We start from the raw sequence: 21,842 nt of genomic DNA on the forward strand, positions 1-21,842 counted from the left end.
AGACAGCGAGAATGAGGCAGAAGCAGGTAGCTGTGGTTTATATTGGGGAAGTGGGACTCCCTAAGAGCTGCAGCGATTGGTCTGTCAGTCAGGACAGACGTGGTGTCATTGGTGCTTCCACAATCGTTCACCCCATAGTGAGATACCTGTGAGGCATTCTTTAAAGATAAATACTGAAATTTAACCAGTTCATTAACATCAACAAGAGATAAAAATGCATAGGCCTAGAACAGAACATTAAGACCTATGTTACTAACAAAAAAATAAAAAATAAATGATCAGGGGGCAATTTTTGTCACTTTCAGTGGCATTTTTGCCCATAGCCCTCCTTAATTTCTGAGCCTGCAAACTTTAGTTGAACAGATGGATAACCACTAGGACACTTTTGGTGCTCAACAGTTTCTGATAATATTGCCTGTAGTGTGAAGATGTCCATCACTTTTCCAAAGTCATTTGGGCAGCCACAAATGTGCTAAAAAAGCAATCTGTTTATGTGTTCTGACATCTTTAAAAAACTAGTAACCAGCAGGCTTGGGGATTACAAGCAATAACACCAACGTAGTAAAGTTACTCAATGCCATATTATTGTAAACCCAAAGTAAATTTTGTTATAGTAATAATATACAAATTATTAATTACCATTCCACAATAATGCACCTTCCATTAAAAATATCTGTAAGTATACACACATTGCATATGTGGGCCTATAATATATGCACATTCTTGTCACTTTGGGGAAAGAGCATCTCCATATATATTGATGTAAACTCTAAAATAACAGGTTTAATGTGTAAAATAACACTTCACAAAATAAGATAAGATGTTCTGTGCATGTGTTGAGCAGTAGAGGGCACTCTGGTTAGTATTTGAACACGACTTTTATTCTACCAGGTTGTTTTGACGTTAAGAATGAGGACTTTTATTCTATCAATGTCTTTTAAAGGGACTTTTATTTTGTCCTGGTGTGTTCCGCTCATATGGCTAAAGATGGCGAGCGGATCGGGGCCTGTTTCTGCTCTCTGGACCGAAATTAACCGCTGCGGACAGAACGGCGACTTCACCAGAGCTCTGAAAGCTGTCAACAAAAGTAAAATAAAACACTTTTATCATATCTCTGTTCTGGTTTTCTCTCTGTGAATGAAATCTCTGTTTATGCTCTTTTTCTGCTGGAGCATGTGTCTAACCTGCACTGCAGTCCAGTCATGAATATCTGTATTTATACAGTCAATTCATATTTTATTAAGGCAAAGGCAATAGATTCATTTAACAATTTAACTCGTTAAGGCTTTTGAACGATGTCCTGGAGGTCTTTAAGACTTTGTGGGGGTCTTTAGAGGTGTATTATTATTAGTGATTACGTGTCCTACAGGGCTGCATTCAGTACAAAACAGGCTGTTGGATTTCTTCGTAATTTATTTTTATTTTTAAAGTTCTTTTTACATTTATTTAATGAGTACTTTGTTTATGGGTTTCATTATAAAATGTATTATTTTATATTCTATTTAAGTTATTTAATAAGTATTTTTTTTAAAGGGGTTCATCCTTAAATCATATATTTGTATTTCTTACAGTCTGTTTGCAAAATGTTTTTGTTGGATTTCTTTATAATTTTACATTGATTTTTAAAATTCTATTTACATTTTATTTAATTTGTTTTTTTGCGGGTTTCATAATTTAATCATATATATTTAATTATGTTTGCAAAATGTTTTTGTTGGAGTTCTTTATAATTTTACATTGATTTTTAAAATTCTATTTACATTTTATTTAATTTGTTTTTTGGGGAGTTTCATAATTTAATCATATATATTTAATCATGTTTGCAAAATGTTTTTGTTGGAGTTCTTTATAATTTTACATTGATTTGTAAAATTCTATTTACATTTTATTTAATTAGGTTTTTTTACGGGTTTCATAATTTAATCATATATATTTAATCATGTTTGCAAAATGTTTTTGTTGGATTTCTTTATAATTTTACATTGATTTTTTAAATTCTATTTACATTTTATTTAATTCGTTTTTTTGCGGGTTTCATAATTTAATCATATATATTTAATTATGTTTGCAAAATGTTTTTGTTGGATTTCTTTATAATTTTACATTGATTTTTTAAATTCTATTTACATTTTATTTAATTCGTTTTTTTACGGGTTTCATAATTTAATCATATATATTTAATCATGTTTGCAAAATGTTTTTGTTGGATTTCTTTATAATTTTACATTGATTTTTTAAATTCTATTTACATTTTATTTAATTCGTTTTTTTACGGGTTTCATAATTTAATCATATATATTTAATCATGTTTGCAAAATGTTTTTGTTGGATTTCTTTATAATTTTACATTGATTTTTAAAATTCTATTTACATTTTATTTAATTCGTTTTTTTACGGAGTTTCATAATTTAATCATATATATTTAATCATGTTTGCAAAATGTTTTTGTTGGATTTCTTTATAATTTTACATTGATTTTTAAAATTCTATTTACATTTTATTTAATTCGTTTTTTTGCGGGTTTCATAATTTAATCATATATATTTAATTATGTTTGCAAAATGTTTTTGTTGGATTTCTTTATAATTTTACATTGATTTTTTAAATTCTATGTACATTTTATTTAATTTGTTTCTTTTAAGGGTTTAATAATTTAATCATATATTTAATTATGTTTGCAAAATGTTTTTGTTGGATTTCTTTATAATTTTACATTGATTTGTACAATTCTATTTATATTTATTTAACAAGTATTTTTGTTAATGGGTTTCGTCCTTAAATCAGATTTTTGTTTTCTTAAAGTCTGTTTGGAAAATGGTTTTGTTGAATTTCTTTATAAATTTATATTTAGATGTAAAGTTTTTTTTTACAGGTATAAAAATTTAATCATATATTTTTAAGTCTGTTTGCAAAATGTTTTTGGATTTCTTCATTATTTTATATTTATATTTAAATATCTATTATTTTTATGTTTAATCATATTTTTAATTCTTAAAGTCTGTTTGCAATTTTTTTTGTTTGATTTTCTTTTTTTAACGAGTTTTATCCTTTAATGAAATATTTGTATTTCTTAAAATCTCTTTGTAAAAATTTTTATTTTGAATTGCTTCATAATTTTATTTTTATATGTAAAGTTCTATTTACGTATGAGTAATTAAGTTTTTTTTTTTCTTTTTTTTTTGCAAACAGTTTATTGTACAATCAATATTTGAGATTTCAAAATGATATAAACAGATTTGGATGGGGTCTTCTCTCTCTATTTGCAGTTCTCCATGAAAATAAGGATGATGTGACCGCTCTGTGTTGTAAAATTGTCTGTCTGATCCAAAATGGAGGTTTTAAAGAAGCCCTGAATGTCATAAACACTCACACCAAATCACTGACCAGGTGAGACAGAAACCAAGGATGCATCCCAGTTCACAGAATTCTTGTATGTAATAGTAGTATTTACTTCGCTGGTGATGTGAAAGTCTATACTTATAATATCCCCGTATTGTATTAAAAGCTTGTGTGTTTTGTTTTCTGTCTCTGTAGTGATATGATCGGGTTCGAGAAGGCCTACTGTGAATACCGTCTGAACAGGGTGGAAAACGCTTTGAAAACTATCCAAGGAATATCAGAACAAACGGACAAACTCAAGGAACTCTATGGCCAAGTGGTGAGAATCATGTTGTGTATGCGAGTTCTGACTCCATGGGGGCCATAGTTTTTTAGCTGTATCCTCTTAATGAGTGTGAGGTGTAGAAATCTCTGTCTTTGTTGTCATAGTAGTGTCGGAAGATTCTCAGTGGATCTCTCTCATTTGGATGATTGTTGGGGAATAAAAGTGTTCAGCTGATGTGATAATTAATGCAGAGTTCATAATGCATTTGTGTGTGTAGCTGTACAGACTGGAGCGGTATGAAGAGTGTCGTGCTGTGTATAAAGACCTCATCAGAAACTCTCAGGATGAGTATGAAGAGGAGAGGAAGACTAACCTGTCAGCTGTGTTAGCAGCACAGAGCACCTGGGAGAACACGGCACCAGTGAGATACACATGCCATTTTTAACCATCCAGCCACTCATAATACTACATGACTGTCCTCTTTAAATCTCTTTTGCCCTGACAAAAGTGTAACTCTATCAGAAAGATAGGGAATGATTATTTTCTTGTTCTGAAGTTTAAAGAATGTAGTAATTCATCAGAGGATTCTCATCATGTCATCATGTCCTATTCGATCACATCAATGATTTCATCGTTTCATTTATATTCAGGAGGATCTGGGTTTACCGGAGAGCTCCTATGAGCTGTGCTACAATGGTGCCTGCTGTCTAATTGGTCAAGGAAAGCTCAGTCAGGCCATGATGAATCTACAAAAGGCTGAAGGTCAGAGGTCATGCTTTTATTTCAGAGGGCTATAGTGGCTATGTTCCAACACCTAGTGAGCTGCCTCAAAAGGGACTAATTTGGAACGCTCTACAGGCAGCAACTCTACAAGCTACACATATAGCGCAACGCACATGAAACGAATGAGATATTGGACGCCAAATTGATTCCAATGTAGTGTTTTGCTGCGCTACAGATGCGGTACTCTAATAAGCATAAAAACGCATAGCATATACAAATATTGGGTAAACTGTCAGTTCCTTTTATAAATGTAACTAAATATACTAAAGTATTGTCAACATTTCTAGTGATGTCCCAATACCGATACTGTTATTGGAATCAGGTCCGATACCGCGCTGATGTACTTTTACTCATGCTCGAAAAATGCTCTACCAAAAACCGATACCATGTGATGTGCAAATGTCATTCCGTAAACATTCAGCGCACACATTAAAATCACATCATTTCCTAGTGTGATTATTATGAGATAAAGCTGCGATTTAATGAGAGAAATATACAGTTTGCATGTGCTGCACGCTTCATATGTGAGCGCTTGTGAACATGTAGAGCCGGTGTTGCCTTGTCTAATAGCCTGCAACAAATTCAGTACTTCAACACTGGCAAATCGTAACATTAACCATCATAGGAGAATTTACTCGCTGCTTACCAACCATTTGATAACTTTTAATATGACATGGAGGAATGTTCTTGTTGAGGAAACTACTGCAAGAAAAAAGCTTGATAATATCATGAAAGAGGCGGCAAATGGGAAAGGGTGGCGGAGGAAAAAGAAGGTCTCGGCTTTCTAATGTCATTATTATGTTTCTAATAACTGTAATGATCGCTGAGAGCGCAATATGCAGCGCATCCCTTTAAATAAGCATGACTGGTCGCCACATTAAGAAGCTTCAAAACAGCATGTATGGTTTGAATTTGGTGAGAACATTTACATAGTTTACAAGTTGAAAATAAAAATATAACTAAACATAAAACAGTCAAAAAAAGTTTTTTTGGTCTAAAATAACATTTCTACATAAACAGCCAATTGCAACTCGAGACTCGACATGAAAAACCCTGTAAATTCATTAAACATCTTACCTTTTAGGATTTAAGACAACTGTGAGGTTATCCTAACTTTAAGATGGTATTTAAAGAGCACCTATTATGGTTTTTAAACATGCCTAATTTTGTTTTAAAGGTCTCGTACGATAGCTTTACATGCATCCAAGGTCATAAAACACTTTAATTTGCTCATAATTTAAATTGCAGCATTACCTTTTTTTCCCCAGTGTTAAAAACGACTCGTTCAATGATCCGTTCTAAAGGATTCATTCTAAATTCCTGTTAGAGAGCCTACTCTGCTCTGATTGGTCAGATGTCCCAGTCTGTTGTGATTGGTCTACCGCTAAGTGTAGTGTTTGAGGGCGGGTCAAAGCTGTTCGCGAGCAGCTAATGAAGACCAGAGGCGGGTTTTTTGTTACCAAATTACGTAAGTTAGTACAGGAAGTAAGTCTGGAATTACTAACGACTCGTTTCAGGTGTTCAGAATCATTTCTTTCTTTTGGGAGTCAATAACTCCATTTGTCCACTTTGATTTCTGAAACTTTGCAGACTTTTTTACATTCACAAACAGCTATATAACACTCTACATGAAAGGTAATATTTGAAAAAGCATATCGAAACAAGGTATCTTAAGCCACATCAACACTAATCCATTTTCGTTCGAAAGCTAATGTTTTGGAACAAACTTTTGGGGGACGCACCTTTGATTAGTGGTCGACCGATATGGGCTTTTCAGTGGCTAATACCGATATCTAGAGAGCACGATGGCCGATATATTACAATTTAACAACAGCAAATTACATGTACACACAATTTCTAAAGTGAAACGCGCACTGAGGGTGTGTTCACACTTTTAGTTCAGTTCTCTTGGTCCGGACCAAAAAAGAAAATGATACATTTAGTCCTGGTTCGCTTAGAATTCACACTGGCATTTTTAACACCGAACCTAAAGCTACAAAACCAAAGGCATCAGGAAAAAGTCACAACCTGATTGGACAGCTTTTATGACGTATATTTTTTGATGGAACTTGCCGAACATCTAAAACAATGCTGGCTGCTGGGCGAAATGTGCTTGTTATATTTATATTGTATATATGGTGGTATTTTTACCAGCTGAGAACAAATGAAGAGCTAATAAAATGTGTAAAGGAGTGAAAACAGCGCCAGAAATTCCTCCGTTGCACACACAAACGAAGATATGCTGCAAGTACGGCTGACGGCGGTTCCGACGCCTGTACCGAACTGTAATGGGCAACATAGCTCCTATGATGAGAAGAACCAGGTATGCTTGAGGTCAGTATTAGGCAAATGACTTCCTGTTTTTGGTCCATTTAGACGTCTTTGGTTCATGTTGCGTTCATATATCAATCGAACCGCACCAGAGTTCGTTTGGAAGCGGACTGAGACCCACTATTCAGCCGGTCTCGGTCCGCTTGTTTGGTGCGCACCAAGGTTCGGTTGGCAGCGTTCACGCTAGTTCAAATGAACTGCACTAACAGAGCAATCGCACCAGAGTTCGTTTAATCAAACCAAACCTGCCAAGTGTGAACACACCCTTATTTTATACAATATTTAGTCAAATTTACTTAAAATTGAAAAAACAAACAAACTTGGAAACAGATTGTTTATTATCTATTGATAGATCGTTAGGTGGACTCAAGATGGCGCCGAGTATGGCTGCTGCGTTGCGAGCTCCGACACAACTTAGCAATGGTTTGTTTGTTTTGTTTACAATTCTTATGTTTCTTGTCTTGGATGTTGCCTGCCTTATTGTCTACGACAGACAAACACTTTTGGACATTGGCTCAGCGATCTCACACCGTAAACCGGACTTCACATTCCTCAATGCCGACCCGCTGTTTACAAACACGCAAGCGGAGCCCTTTGTCTGGGCAGCACGGCCGCGGAAACGCAGGAGGAAAAGGGGAAACAGAGCCGGCGTTCTCATCAGAGTAAGACGCCGCGCAAATCGACCCCCGCTACCCACTATTCTACTGGCAAATGTTCAGTCTCTGGATAACAAGCTCTGCGAGCTGAAAGCGCGGATCTCTTTCCAACGAGAGACGAGGGACTGCTGCGTTATCTGCCTTACGGAAACTTGGATGTCTGCGGAGATTCCAGACTCAGCCATTGAACCCGCGGGGTTCTCCATGCTCCGAGCGGACAGAGCGAAAGACCTCTCAGGTAAAACTAGAGGAGGTGGTGTATGTTTTATGATCAACAAATCCTGGTGCGATCAGAGGAACATACATTCCATCAAGTCTTTCTGTTCTCCTGATCTGGAATTTCTTATGCTTCTGTGTCGACCATTCTGGCTACCGAGGGAATTCACAGCGGTCATTATCACTGCTGTGTACATCCCCCCACAAGCCGACACAGACCGGGCACTCAAGGAACTGTATGGGAGCATAAGTGAGCAGGAAACCGCGCACCCTGAGGCCGCGTTCATTGTGACCGGGGACTTTAATAAAGCCAGTTTAAAATCAGTCGCACCAAAATATCACCAGCACATTAGTTTCAACACACGAGGGGACCGGGTTTTGGACCATTGCTACTCTCCGTTCCGGGATGGCTACAAATCCCTCCCCCGCCCACCATTTGGAAAATCGGACCACTCTTCCATTCTGCTTCTGCCCGCTTACAGGCAGAAACTGAAACAGGAAGCACCCACCCTCAGAACGATCCAGTGCTGGTCGGACCAATCAGACTCTACGCTACAAGACTGTTTTGATCGCACGGACTGGGAGATGTTCCGGTCCGCCTCTGATGACGACATCGAGCTTTACGCTGATAGCGTAATGTGCTTCATCAGAACGTGTGTAGAGGAAGTGATTCCGACCAGAACTGTGCGAATCTATCCGAATCAGAAGCCGTGGATCAACAGCGATGTTCGCGCAGCACTTAATGTGCGGACCTCCGCTTTTAATTCCGGGAACGCGGAGGAGCATAAACAAGCCAGTTATGCCCTCCGAAAAACTATCAAAACAGCAAAACGCCAGTACAGGAGTAAGATTGAAGGACAGTTTAACACCACCAACTCTAGAAGCATGTGGCAGGGAATTAACATCATCACGGACTTTAAAGGGAATAAAAACTCCGCCATGAACACCGCTGCCTCTCTCCCAGATGAGCTAAATACTTTTTATGCTCGTTTCGAGGGAAATAACACCGCCCTCGCGGAGAGAGCTCTCACGGCCGAAGCTACAGAGGTTAGTTCACTCTCCGTCTCTGTAGCGGATGTAACCCGATCATTCCGACGGGTGAATATCCGCAAAGCCGCGGGTCCAGACGGCAGTCCGGGCTGCGTCATCAGAGCGTGCGCGAACCAGCTGGCTGGTGTTTTTACGGACATTTTCAACCTCTCCCTCTCTTTGTCTGTAGTCCCCACATGCTTTAAAACATCCACCATTGTGCCTGTTCCAAAACAATCAAAAATAACTTGTTTAAATGACTGGCGTCCTGTTGCTCTGACCCCCATCATCAGCAAATGTTTTGAGAGACTAATCAGAGATTACATCTGCTCTGTATTACCACTCAATCTTGACCCGCTGCAGTTTGCTTACCGTAACAACCGCTCCACTGATGATGCCATTGCATCTACAATACACACTGCTCTCTCCCACCTGGAAAAAAAGAACACTTATGTGAGAATGCTGTTTGTAGACTACAGCTCAGCATTCAACACCATAGTGCCCTCCAAGCTAGATGAGAAACTCCGGGCTCTGGGCTTAAACAGCTCGCTGTGCAGCTGGATCCTGGACTTCCTGTCAAGCAGACGCCAGGTGGTTAGAATAGGCAGCAACATCTCCTCATCACTGACCCTCAACACTGGAGCCCCGCAGGGCTGTGTTCTCAGCCCACTACTGTATTCCCTGTACACACATGACTGTGTGGCAACACATAACTCCAATGCCATCATTAAGTTTGCTGATGACACGACGGTGGTAGGTCTGATCACTGACAATGATGAAACAGCCTACAGAGAGGAGGTGCACACTCTGACACACTGGTGTCAGGAGCACAACCTCTCCCTCAACGTCAGTAAGACAAAGGAGCTTGTGGTGGACTTCAGGAGAAAAGACAGAGAACACAGTCCAATCACCATCAATGGAGCACCAGTGGAGAGAGTCAGCAGCTTCAAGTTCCTGGGTGTCCACATCACTGAGGAACTCACATGGTCCGTCCACACTGAAGTCGTTGTGAAGAAGGCTCATCAGCGCCTTTTCTTCCTGAGACGGCTGAGGAAGTTTGGAATGAACCGCCACATCCTCACACGGTTCTACACCTGCACTGTGGAGAGCATCCTGACTGGCTGCATCTCCGCCTGGTACGGCAATAGCACTGCCCACAACCGCAAAGCACTGCAAAGGGTGGTGCGAACTGCCAAACACATCATCGGAGGTGAGCTTCCCTCCCTCCAGGAAATATATACAAGGCGGTGTGTGAAAAAAGCTCGGAGGATCATCAGAGACTCCAGCCACCCGAGCCATGGGCTGTTCTCACTGCTACCATCAGGTAGGCGGTATCGCAGCATCAGGACACGCACCAGCCGACTCCATGATAGCTTCTTCCCCCAAGCAATCAGACTTCTGAACTCTTGATCTCCCACGATCAAAATACATCATCCCTGCACTTTATTACTCTTTTATCTCACACCGGACTGTCATAAATTATATTACTGTCATTATATTATGTCTCTCTTAACAACTGACTATCAACCGACAGCCTGAATGTCAATACAGTACAATACTGTACATTCTATATATATACTTTTTTTCATATATATTTTAATTTTTATTGAATAATGTGTATCTATATAGTATCTATATAGTAAAAAAAAAAAAAAAAAAAAAAAAAAACAAAAACAGCATATTGTATACTGTGCAATGTATGTTATTATTGTATATTGTTGAGTGTAATTGTGTATAACAGATGTTTAAATTGTGTTGTGTTAATTTGATGTTTTAAGTTGTGTAATTATGTATAACAGATGTTTAAATTGTGCTGTGTTAATTTGATGTTTTAAGTCGAGTTTAATTATGTATAACAGATGTTTAAATTGTGTTGTGTTAATTTGATGTTTATTGTAGATTGGCGTATGTCTCATCACTGTCACGACTGCTATGTTGATCGGAACTGCACCCAAGAATTTCACACACCATTGCACTTGTGTATATGGCTGTGTGACAATAAAGTGATTTGATTTGATTTGATTTTGATTTGATTTTTGATTTGATCTATTGGTAGATTTTGAAACTGATACAAGGGAAAGTTAACACTTCTGTTAATCGGCCATGCGAACGCGGTAATCACGGTTACAATATCGGCCGATATATCGGTCTATCACTACCTTTAATGCCATAAAATGCTGTTTAGTAGGTAGTTTTTGGATCAGAACAAGAGGTTGACCGACTTGTTTTTACCGATTAATCGCCCTTACGAAAAATCGAGAGTTCATGGCAAATTTGATGCAAATTCGCCACTGCTAATTTTCACATGCAAATGAGCTTTGCAGCGAACTTGCGGCAAAATGTCCGTTGTTGGCAAAGGTTTGCTGGAGGTTCAACACTATCGGCGAAGAGCTGCAAACTTCTGGCCAACATTTGTGGCGAATCAAAAGCTCATTTGCGTGTGAAAATAACAAGCGGCGAATTTGTTTGCGGATAGTTTGGATTTTTCTAAGGGTGCCGCCGTAAACTGCTTTTGGAACTATCGGTTATCAGCAAAAATCAGTGACGATAATTTGCCGATTAGTTTTTATTTTTATTTATTTTTTTCCTAGATCGGAGTGCTTGATTACTGCAGCCTCTCTGGAGGTGAAATAAAAACAGTCAGTAACACCTCATGAGGATTTGTTGTAAAGACATAACCATATTCATTCATATTTTTATCATCACTTTAATGTATATTTTGTGATTTTGATTAGATAATCATCGTGTTATAAATTGAAGCGAGGGTATGTGAAGAATAAAGGGGGAGTACATTGAAGAGTGTGCCGAGTGACATTTTCATATAACTGTTATTTTTTATTTTTTTTATTTATTTATTTTTTAAATTTTTTGGGGGGGATTTTTCCCCTTTTTCACCCAATTTGGAATGCCCAATTCCCAATGCGCTCTAAGTCCTCGTGGTCGCATAGTGATTCGCCTCAGTCTGGGTGGCGGAGGATGAATCCCAGTTGCCTCCGCATCTGAGACAGTCAACCCGCGCATCTTATCACGTGGCTTGTTGAGCGCGTTGCCACGGAGACATAGCGCGTGTGGAGGCTTCACGCCATCCACCGCGGCAACCACGCTCAATTCACCACGCACCCCACCGAGAACAAACCACATTATAGCGACCACGAGGAGGTTACCCCATGTGACTCTACCCTCCCTAGCAACCGGGCCAATTTGGTTGCTTAGGAGACCTGGCTGGAGTCACTCAGCACGCCCTGGGATTCGAACTAGCGAACTAGTATTTTACCACTGAGCTACCCAGGCCCCCTCATATAACCGTTATTGATTGATTCAGTTCATGCTGATTTTGACTGACATTGTCCCCAGTAAATATAAAGAAAAAGTCTGTTTTAATAGTACCGGACATCCAAGCAATCACTGATGATCTACTATTGATGAACAACTGCTCATTAGTTATGGCAATGTTGAAGTTATAGTGTTTACATTTTAATACGCTGTAGATGCATATTTTGTTTCCCTTATCTGCTTGTGTGAGCAACTAGGAGCAAGGGCATTTCAAAATAAGATTCCCCGGTGTATTTCAGCATTGTTAATAGGTTTAAGTCACGTGTTATGCACCAAATCTTTTTATTTTCTTGTTAATTTGGGGATTTTGGTTGCACAATAAACTACATCTGCGTTTGTAGCCTCTATCTGGGCCACACCATCACAGAAAATATTAAGAATATTTTTAACACATTTAGTATATCGATTCAGCAGATTCATCTGTAACCTATTGGCTTTCTTCCAACGTCTGAGTCAACGGTATCATCAAAATCCAATATTGGTCCACCTCCAAAACCTTTTTCACCCAATTTGGAATGCCCAATTCCCAATGCGCTTTAAGTCCTCATGGTCGCGTAGTGATTCGCCTCAATCCGGTGGCGGAGGATGAATCCCAGTTGTCTCCGCGTCTGAGACTGTCAATCCGCGCATCTTATCACGTGGCTTGTTGAGCGCATTGCCACGGAGACATAGCGCGCGTGTGGAGGCTTCACACCATCTACCGCGGCATCCACGCTCAACTCACCACGCGCTCCGAGAACGAACCACATTATAGCGACCACGAGGAGGATACCCCATGTGACTCTAACCTCCCTAGCAACCGGGCCAATTTGGTTGCTTAGGAGACCTGGCTGGAGTCACTCAGCACGCCCTGGGATTCGAACTAGCGAACTCCAGGGGTGGTAGCCAGCATCTTTTACCACTGAGCTACCCAGGCCCCCTTTACCAGTGTATTTTTAATCAGAATTGCTTTTCACATCCTGCTGGAAAAGCAGTCTGGCCCCCAGCTAGCATTTTTGTGCTATCCAAACCAGACAGATTATTTACTGTAAAAACCCATTTAAAGAGCTGATTGAATTCTGGATGTGTTTGGTTTGGCTCATAAAATCTGTAGGTGGCAAATAATGTTTCCTGTGAACTATAATCTGTTATGTTTAATTTTGAGTCTCTGTGACTAAAGTTGCGAGTTCTCAGAATAACATGAATGACTCCTTTCTGTTTTTTTGTTTTTTTCCAGAGTTGTGCAGGAATTCTCTGGCTGAGGACTCTGTCAGTAATTCTTATTTCTCTCTGTTGCCTGATAATCTGTTTCTGGTTGTAATGATGCAGAACATTGTGATTTATGGTGAATTGTTTATGTAGGATATGACTGAGGAGGATGTGGATGCTGAGCTGGCTGTCATTCACTCTCAGATGGCTTATGTGATGCAGCTGCAGGGCAGAACTGAAGAAGCGCTTCAACTCTATAATCAAGTCATCAAACTCAAGTGAGCAATACATGCACACACACAACTGCACACAGATGTTTAAGATATACTGTAGGCTACATGCATTACACATTGCACTGTTCAACAGATGTCTTCTAAATGAATAAAATAAACATACTAGAGGTAGACCGATTAATCGGTGCCGATAGTTGCTTTTTGGAACTATCGGTTAACGGCACAAATCTATGCCTATATATATATATATATATATATGTGTGTGTGTGTGTGTTTTTTTTTTCTTTGTGATTAGATAATCAAGTGTTCTAAATTGCAGCGTGTGCATGCAAAGAAAAATGGGACTATATGGAAACGTGCTCCGTCAGACCATGCATTGTGTCTCAAACTTCATATTTTGTGAATAATAATACAACTTATTCCTCATTAAACCTCATCTGGTGAAATATGTATACAAAACCCTTCGGCTTGTTAATATATAGGCTATAAAAAGCTTAATTTGGTGAATACTTCAATATAGAGCATTGTAACGGAGCCAAAGCTCTGTCATTTCAAAATAAGAGTCCCCGGTATGTTTTGGGATTGTTTGTAGATTTATGTCCTGCATTATCCACCAAATCTTCATTTGTTTATTTTTTTCTTTCTGGTTATTATTAGGATTTTGGCTACACAATAAACTGCAACTGTTTATTCATTTTGAACTCTTGTATCCTCTATGTCTAATTAAGGAAGGACCTCTAGTATATACATGAGTAAATGCATGTTAAGTGAGGTGCGCATGAGACTTTAAGAATTATTTCTCGTTTCTCTGTGTTCAGACCGTCTGATGTGGGTCTGCTGGCAGTAACTGCCAATAACATCATCACCATAAACAAGGTAAATAATATAATTAAATGGCACTACATGGTTATTTAAAATATTAACCATTTTCTCATTAAATTTCCAGCAAAAATCACGACATATACTGTTGCCTTAATTTAAAATTATTCATACTGTGATATAAGAGTATTTATTTTTATTTATAAGGGTAAAAGCCAGAGGTAAAATAAGTAAATTAGGATCTAATTCTTCAGCCATTGTTGTGCCTTGACCGGAGAGTTGGAGGAGGTTTATTTTGATAAAGTTTCAAACCAGTTTCTTTATGGTAACTCTGATTTTCTTTCTCTGTGAACCTCTAGGACCAAAACGTGTTTGACTCCAAGAAGAAGGTGAAGTTGACCAATGCAGAGGGGGTCGACCACAAACTGGCCAAAAAACAGTTACAGGCCATTGAGATCAATAAAGCCCTGCTGGCCATGTACACTAACCAGGTAAACAAACATTTTACATCGGTGGGTATTGTAGAAAATGCTTCCATTCTTTTGTCCTGATTACTGAAATCTAATTATAATAAGATAAACACACAAAAAAAGTGAACACTTCTTCTCTTGCATTGTGCAACTCTGGTACTTGTGGAAAATTTGTATGTAGCACTATTTTTGTATGCTTTCTCCCTTGGATTATTCACTGCTGCTTATATTCTTATTTGTTGGTCGCTTTGGATAAAAAAAAAAGTCTGCTAAATGAATAAAGGATCAGTCCATCTCAAGAGGTCCAATACAGGTTGCTTGACCTTATTTAAAAAAAAAAAAAAATTCTCTTTTCTTTTTCTCCCAATATGGAATGCCCAATTCCCAATGCACTCTAAGTCCTTGTGGTGGTGTAGTGATTCGCCTCAATCCGGGTGGCGGAGGACGAATCCCAGTTGCCTCCGCGTCTGAGACCGTCAATCCACGCATCTTATCACGTGGCTTGTTGAGCACGTTGCCACGGAGACATAGCGCGTGTGGAGGCTTCACGCCAAACCCATCCACGCTCAACTCACCACGCGCCCCACCGAGAACAAACCACATTATAGCGAACACGAGGAGGTTACCCCATGTGACTCTACTCTCCCTAGCAACCGGGCCAATTTGGTTGCTTAGGAGACCTGGCTGGAGTCACTCAGCACACCCTGGGATTCGAAATAGCGAACTCCAGGGGTGGTAGCCAGCGTCTTTTACCACTGAGCTACCCTGGCCCACTTGACCATTTTTAATTTTCCTATTTTTTTATTACCTCTGTGTATTGGTATTGCAAAACCACTAGTTTTTTTATTTTTATTTTACTTGGTTTAACCACGGCAGCCATCTTTGTGTCATGGCACACGACAAATTTTGGTACATAGCTGTTCACGGAAACCTCGGTATCTCGACTCAGGATGGTCATGAACATATATAAACATTCTGCACATTCTTGTTCCTTAGACTTAGAAACCTCAGTAAGCATAATTACTATAAAATACTGTTCATTTTTGTTATTTGTTATGCTTGTATTACATCTGTTCTTTTCTCAGAATGCATGAATAAAGTAGGCATTTCCCCAGATTTCTACTAGCCCGAGCTCTGTAACCAGTGGAATCTCAAACTCAACATATAGAGGACTTATTTCTGTGAAACTTTCAGGTTCCTATCTGGTCCCCCACCAGAGATATTAAACCTGAAATTGAGGGCAATTTTAAAAAATTGCACTTTCTCGTCTCCATAAAAAAAAAAAAAGAGAAGTCTCAAACCTGAAATGTTCTGCATGCACACTATACTTACTAAGGTACCCCCTAAAAAAATTAAGACTGAGACTCGAACCCTTCCCATTATAAATTGACACTAAATGTGGAACTTTGAGCAATCTTGAGCATTACATTAGGACTTAGAACTTAAGTCTAAGGAACAAGAATGTACAAAATGTTTATATATGAATATGTAATGTGCTCTAGAGATCAGTTTTTGTTCCAGGGAGCTAGGACCTGAGATCCGAGAGCTGACATATTGAGGTTTCTGTGAACAGCTGTGTAACCAAAAGATGGCCGCCGTGGTTAAACCAAGTAAAATAAAAATAAAAAACTGGTAGTTTTGCAATACCAATACATAGAGGTAATCACTAAAATTAAATTGAAAATGGTCAAGGAACCAACTTTACAATTATTTGACCACTTGAGATGGACTGACCCTAAAGTAAATGATTGAATCTCTCTGTGACCTCTTGGTTGTCGCCCCACAGGCTGATCAGTGCAGGAAGCTGTCGTCAATCCTGCAGGCCCAGAACCCCGGTCACCCCAGACCCGTTCTGATTCAGGTGGCCTTGCTCTGCAGAGAGAAACAGCATCATAAAGCCATAGAGCTCTTGCAGGTACTGCAAACCCCTATACCAGGTCTTTCTCTTTGTTTTATTTCTGGTAGTTGAGCTCTCATTGTTTTCTTCTCCTGTAGCGGTTTTCAGATCAGCATCCAGAAAGTGCTACTGGAATTAAGCTTACCATGGCACAACTGTACTTGACGCAAGGTACGTCTGTACAGAATAAACAAACTCTCGCAGAGTGAATAAACGGGAAGCTTTGAAGAGTAATCTGCGTGTCCACTCTTCACAGGTCATGTGACTAAAGCCTGTGACATCCTGAAGTCGATAGAAGAATTTAAATACAAACCAGGAATGGTAAGATTTGATTTTGTTTTCAAGGGATTTAGCAGGATTGTCATAATCTTAATTTTTTAATTTGTTTAGTTACTTTTCTAAATGTATTTCTTTTTCATTTCAAAATGTAGTGGATATAGTTTAACACATTCAACTTCTCTTTTATGGAAAGAGAAATATAAGTAATTTTTAACAAAGATAACTCATTTAATTTCATATAAAAATACATGATTATTTAATAAAAAAATATTTCTTTGAATTTCCTGCTAAAATACAAAATACTGTTACCATGATTTAAAATGATTCATACCATGATGTAAGTTTGTAGTCATACCACGCACCCTTAATTGTGACCCATAATGACTGATTGCCTGTATCTTGTGAGCACAATGTCCTAACTTTGCAAAACTTGGTAGAAATTGTCACCAGAAAAACCCAAGGAGGCATGCCAAATTTCATCCATTTATGATAATAGGGCACGTTATAATTAAATTAAAATTAGGATTGGGTTTAGGTTTAGTGCTAGGACTAATTGGCCCATATCTTGACAGTGCAATGTCTGAACTTCTCAAAACTTTGTACACATTGCCACCAGAAAAGTCCAAGGACGCATGCCAAATTTCATCCATTTATGGTAATTGGGGCCACTATGATTAAAATCAAATTAGGGTTGGGTTTAGGTTTAGTGCTAGGACTAATTGGCCCATATCTTGACAGTGCAATGTCCAAACTTCTCAAAACTTGGTACACATTGTCACCAGAAAAGTCCAAGGGCACATGCCAAATTTCATCCATTTATGATAATTGGGGGCGCTAATTAAAACCAAATTAGGGTTGGGTTTAGTGCTAGGACTAATTGGCCTGTATCTTGAGTGCAATCTCCAAACTTCACAACTTTGTACACATACAGGACAATCTGATAACACGTACCAAATTTAATCAATTTACAATGCTAGGGGGTGCTATAACTTGAGACAATCCTCCAAACTGTTCCAACAAATCTATAATGTATACAATGCATTCAAGGGGTCTGTTTTCAAACTTCAAAATTTAGGCCAAATTAAGCCCATTTTTCCAATCCTGCTTGGACCCTGATAATTGCTGCTTTATTTCACATTAGTACTGACAACAGCATATTTCATTTGTAGAGCTTTATTATTAAAGTGTGTGAAATCTGTTAAATCAGTTTAACCATGTTAAACATAATTAATCTTAAATGTTTTTTTTTTTTTTAAAACATTAACATGTAATACAAATTCTAAAGTTAGCATTTATTTATAATGTATTTAAAAATGTAAATAATAAAAGTTAATACAATTTAATAAAGAAATACATAAAAAAATTATCAAATTAATATAAAAAATACAATTAATATATTAAATATTTAATAAAATGTTATAAAAACAAATTAAATTAAAATACAATTTAATAAAACGTAATTGAATCGAATGAAAAAAATGTGTAAAAGTTTATAAATGTAATTTAAAAAAAATATTTTACTATTCTAGAAAGAGGCTTATCATTTGTAGTATCTAGAATTATTTTACGCAAACTAACACACTTGGTATTGTTCAGTGGCTCGTAGTATTGCTGATGTGTTCAATGTTTTTCAACAGATTTCTGCTCTGGTCACGATGTACACACATGAAGAAGACATTGACAGCGCTATTGACGTCTTCAGTCAAGCTATCCAGTATTACCAGAGAGAGCAGGTAAAAAAAGAGAGCGTATGATAACAGTTAACTCTAATAGCACAGAATTACTGTATGTTATTTTTTCTCTGTCAGCCGGGGTCTGCAGCCCACCTCTCTCTGGTGCGGGAAGCTGCGAACTATAAGCTGAAATACGGCCGTAAGAAAGAGGCGACCAGTGATCTAGAACAGCTGTGGAAACAGAACACGAATGACATCTACACGCTGGCACAGCTCATCTCTGCATACTCACTCGTGGATCAGGACAAGGCCAAAGCGTATCCTCAAACACACATCTGTTAAATCAAATGAGAAAGTTCTCCGGTTTAATTCCAGGTCGAAGTAACACGTGAGCTAAACTGCATGTGAGATGTAAGAAATACAAAAATGTAGTAATAAGTAATGTGTTCTTGAACTGTATGTTTGTTGTCCTGAGCATTATTTTATTCAGTCTGAGTAAACACCTCCCATCCCCGGAAACCATGTCCTTTAATTTGGACGTTGATGAGCTAGAAAACTCACACGGAGCCACGTACATCAGAAAGAAGGCTGCTAAAGTCGTCGGAGAAAGCCAACCGAAAGAACAGGGGTAACGCAACTCTTCATTTAAAACTATGTTAGAATAAAGCAGAATGCAAATCCTATGTATATTGAGATTTGAATGATGTTCTTGTATTTACATTTTTCTACAATGAGTTGAAAGTGTTTTAGTAAGTTTACACATTTGTCACTTTATTTTAGTCCAGGGGATGTTAAAAAGAAGAAGAAAAAGAAGAAAGGTATGTTCTCTACTGATAGCTATTTTAATTATTACTTAATTATCGGTCGCTCAATCTGACAATTGATTCACTATCATCACTTCTCAGGTAAACTGCCCAAGAACTACGACCCCAAATCGACCCCAGACCCTGAGCGCTGGTTGCCGATGCGAGAGCGTTCGTACTACCGCGGCAGGAAGAAGGGCAAGAAGAAGGAACAGGTGGGCCGCGGCACACAGGGCGCGACCTCTGGAGCTTCTGCCGAGCTGTGAGTTTACAAACACACAATTTTTTTCTACTTTTGGCACTTGTGGAGAGCTGAAAAAGATTTAGACACTGGCTCTGATCCAAAATCTAGTAAACTGCCTACCTAGTCATTTTCAGAGATATATGACTGCTGAATGCCACGATTGACCAATCAGAACCAAGTATTCCAGAGAGCCATGTAACAATGGCACTTAATGCTTATAAACATATAACTTGTGAACTTGGTGTGTTATTGAGCATGATTGTGTCTTTTTTATTTTTTATTTTTTTTAGTGATGCCAGTAAAACGGCCAGCAGTCCACCCACCTCCCCTCGACCCGGCTCAGGAACCAGCACCGCGAGCAGCGCAGTGCCTCCACGGCAACAGAAACCCGCCGCACCCGGAGCTGCTCGGAAAAAGGCCCCACAGAAGAAAAAGAAGGGAGGAAAAAGTGGATGGTAGAGAAATAGAGCGATACACAATTAGATCTGAAATAAATCTCTCGTTTCTCTTTAGTTGGTTTTGAAACGCTAAAAAACAATGACACCTCTAGTGGCCTGGAGGATGAATTGCGCAAACATTTTAGTCATAAAATTCAGGAGGGGGTGCGTTTTGAACATCAAAGGGTGAGCAACTTTGCCCTTTGGAGTAAATAAGAATCGTTTAAAGAGCTTAACGCTCATACAAGCCTTTTTTTTTTTTTTTTTTTTGCAAATTTTTTTCATCCAATCCACTGTGTACATGCATTATTATAAATCTTAGCTTTTAGGACGTTTCTTATTTCTGTGTTTTAATTTGTTTTTAAGTATTCATACTTTCTGTACCTAGATGATTGGTCAGTTTATTCCTTGTCCTTGCTTGATAAATGTATGCTTGAGTGTCAAACAACTTTGTGTGTCATTGGAAAACAATAGAGGATGTTTATGCAAAGTTGAGAGAGATTTAATTTTAACATTTCTGAATGCTCAACCCAAAATATGATTTTGAACAAAATCTTCTCAGGCAAAGAACCTGAAGCAGATCCCCAGTGTTATGTCATAATAAAGAGATTCCTGAAGAATAAAATAATAATTAGCGATTTGAGTGTCTCCCTTTTTCTTAACGGATTCTTAATACTCGTAAAGGTGTGTGTGTGTGTGTGTGTGTGTGTGTGTTTGTGTGTGTGTGTGTGTGTGTATATATATTACAATAAGGTTCCATTCGTTAACATTAGTACATGCCTTAGGTATCATTAACAAACAATTAACATTAAATTTACAATATGGTTGTTGGTAGTACTAACAATACATGGTAGTTAATTGTTGTTAGGTCATAGTGCATTAACCTATGTTTACATATACAACTTTTGATTTTAAAAAGTACTAAAATATGTTAAAGTTAACATTAACCAAGATTAATAAATGCTGTATAAGTGCTGTTCATTGTTAGTTTGTTAACTTATCATTGTTAGTTTGTTAAAAGTTTGTTAGTTTATGTTAACCATATTGTAAAAGGTGCACTCAGTAATTTTTTCCTCATTAAAAAAGTTTTACTCCAAAATAAATAAATTGTAATTTTGAAACGTATATATAATATCATGAGCACTCGAATGAAATTAAGAATCCAGTCACATCAGTAACCTTATATAAGCTGTTTTATTCTACATGGAGAGGGTCTCCTCATGGGGGCTGCCATGTTGAGATCACATGACCAGTCAAATACTACTATCCATGCCACTAGGTGTCACTGTAAGTCCTAGATGACACAAGCAAAAAGTTACCATATATTCTTATCTGAATTATTTAGATAAATAAATGCCAATGTTGGTTTAATAAAGCAGTAGAAAGTTGTTTCAGGACTTTATTTCTGGAGGCCTTCAAAGGCCAAATCCCCCATTGAGCTTTTTATTATATATATACAGTTGTGCTCAAAAGTTTGCGTACCCTTGGAGAATTGGTAATATATGTACCATTTTTAAAGAAAACATCAGTGAGCAGGCAAAACACATTTATTTCTTATGGGATTCATATTCAAAAGTCTGCATACCCTTAGTTCTTAATACTGTGTATTGCCCCCTTTAGCATCAATGACAGCGTGCAGTCTTTTGTAATAGTTGTCTATGAGGCCCCAAATTCTTGCAGGTGGTATAGCTGCCCATTCGTCTTGGCAAAATGCCTCCAGGTCATGCAAAGTCTTTGGTCGTCTTGCATGAACCACACGTTTGAGATCTCCCCAGAGTGGCTCGATGATATTAAGGTCAGGAGACTGTGATGGCCACTCCAGAACCTTCACCTTTTTCTGCTGTAAC

General features: G+C 38.1%; 2 protein-coding genes across 2 annotated transcripts in view; both read left to right on the top strand.

The window, feature by feature from the left end:
* Positions 1 to 21,842, top strand: part of LOC127413399 (MORC family CW-type zinc finger protein 3-like) — a 212,894-nt gene that overhangs the window by 189,762 nt on the left and 1,290 nt on the right. The window lies entirely within an intron of this gene.
* On the top strand, positions 970 to 20,633 carry srp72 (signal recognition particle 72). The gene is made up of 18 exons (XM_051650543.1): positions 970 to 1,087; positions 3,267 to 3,387; positions 3,535 to 3,658; positions 3,882 to 4,025; positions 4,255 to 4,366; positions 13,169 to 13,200; positions 13,294 to 13,418; positions 14,192 to 14,249; positions 14,552 to 14,683; positions 16,449 to 16,577; positions 16,658 to 16,730; positions 16,816 to 16,880; positions 18,476 to 18,571; positions 18,647 to 18,828; positions 19,002 to 19,139; positions 19,292 to 19,329; positions 19,417 to 19,576; positions 19,849 to 20,633. Exons 1-18 carry the CDS (start codon positions 988 to 990, stop codon positions 20,015 to 20,017), a joined length of 1,998 nt encoding a protein of 665 aa, XP_051506503.1. The 5' UTR covers positions 970 to 987; the 3' UTR covers positions 20,018 to 20,633.

The sequence above is a fragment of the Myxocyprinus asiaticus genome, chromosome 22 (genome assembly GCF_019703515.2).
Source record: "Myxocyprinus asiaticus isolate MX2 ecotype Aquarium Trade chromosome 22, UBuf_Myxa_2, whole genome shotgun sequence".
Classification (NCBI taxonomy): Eukaryota; Metazoa; Chordata; class Actinopteri; order Cypriniformes; family Catostomidae; genus Myxocyprinus; species Myxocyprinus asiaticus.

Bases quoted from the DNA above. Each gene is read 5' to 3' on its own strand.
- srp72 (XM_051650543.1), top strand. From the start codon at position 988: ATGGCGAGCGGATCGGGGCCTGTTTCTGCTCTCTGGACCGAAATTAAC. The intron at 14,250-14,551 runs GTAAATAATATA...GTGAACCTCTAG, and splicing joins ACATCATCACCATAAACAAG to GACCAAAACGTGTTTGACTC. The intron at 18,829-19,001 runs GTATCCTCAAAC...TATTTTATTCAG, and splicing joins GATCAGGACAAGGCCAAAGC to TCTGAGTAAACACCTCCCAT.